General features: G+C 70.2%; 1 protein-coding gene across 1 annotated transcript in view; it reads left to right on the top strand.

Moving 5' to 3' along the window:
• Nucleotides 1-42: 42 nt before the first annotated feature.
• Nucleotides 43-373, top strand: part of LOC104530730 (protein sidekick-2) — a gene marked incomplete at its 5' end in the record, with an annotated part of 4256 nt that continues 3925 nt past the window's right edge. Inside the window, one exon of the mRNA XM_010175415.1 lies at nucleotides 43-158. Within this exon, the coding sequence (XP_010173717.1) occupies nucleotides 43-158 (116 nt within the window). The remainder of the gene's footprint in view (nucleotides 159-373) is intronic.

Raw genomic sequence — 373 nt, 5'->3', positions numbered from 1 at the left:
GGTCCTAGCAGGGCTGTCACACTGTCCCCTCCTTTGGCACAGTGCCCACCGGTGCGCCACAGAACGTGGCCGTGCAGGCGACCACGGCCACCCAGCTGGATGTCACCTGGGAACCGCCACCCGCCGAGAGCCAGAACGGGGACATCCAGGGCTACAAGGTACCGCACCCTGTCACCTGGGAGCTCGGGGACACCGGGGAGGTGCTGGGTGTCATCGGGGGGTGCTGAGCTCCCCTGGGAGATGCTGTGAGTGCTGATGGGTCTGGGGAGGTGCTGGGTGCCCTGGGGAGGGGATTCTGGGGGGATGCCGGGGGTCTCGGGGAGGTGCCGGGGGTCCCATCCCGGTGTCGAGCGGCTGCAGGGCGGCCGGGGGG

The sequence above is a fragment of the Antrostomus carolinensis genome, unplaced genomic scaffold (assembly GCF_000700745.2).
Source record: "Antrostomus carolinensis isolate BGI_N321 unplaced genomic scaffold, ASM70074v2 scaffold33580, whole genome shotgun sequence".
Taxonomy (NCBI): domain Eukaryota; kingdom Metazoa; phylum Chordata; class Aves; order Caprimulgiformes; family Caprimulgidae; genus Antrostomus; species Antrostomus carolinensis.
This window is presented reverse-complemented; position numbering and strand designations above follow the sequence as displayed.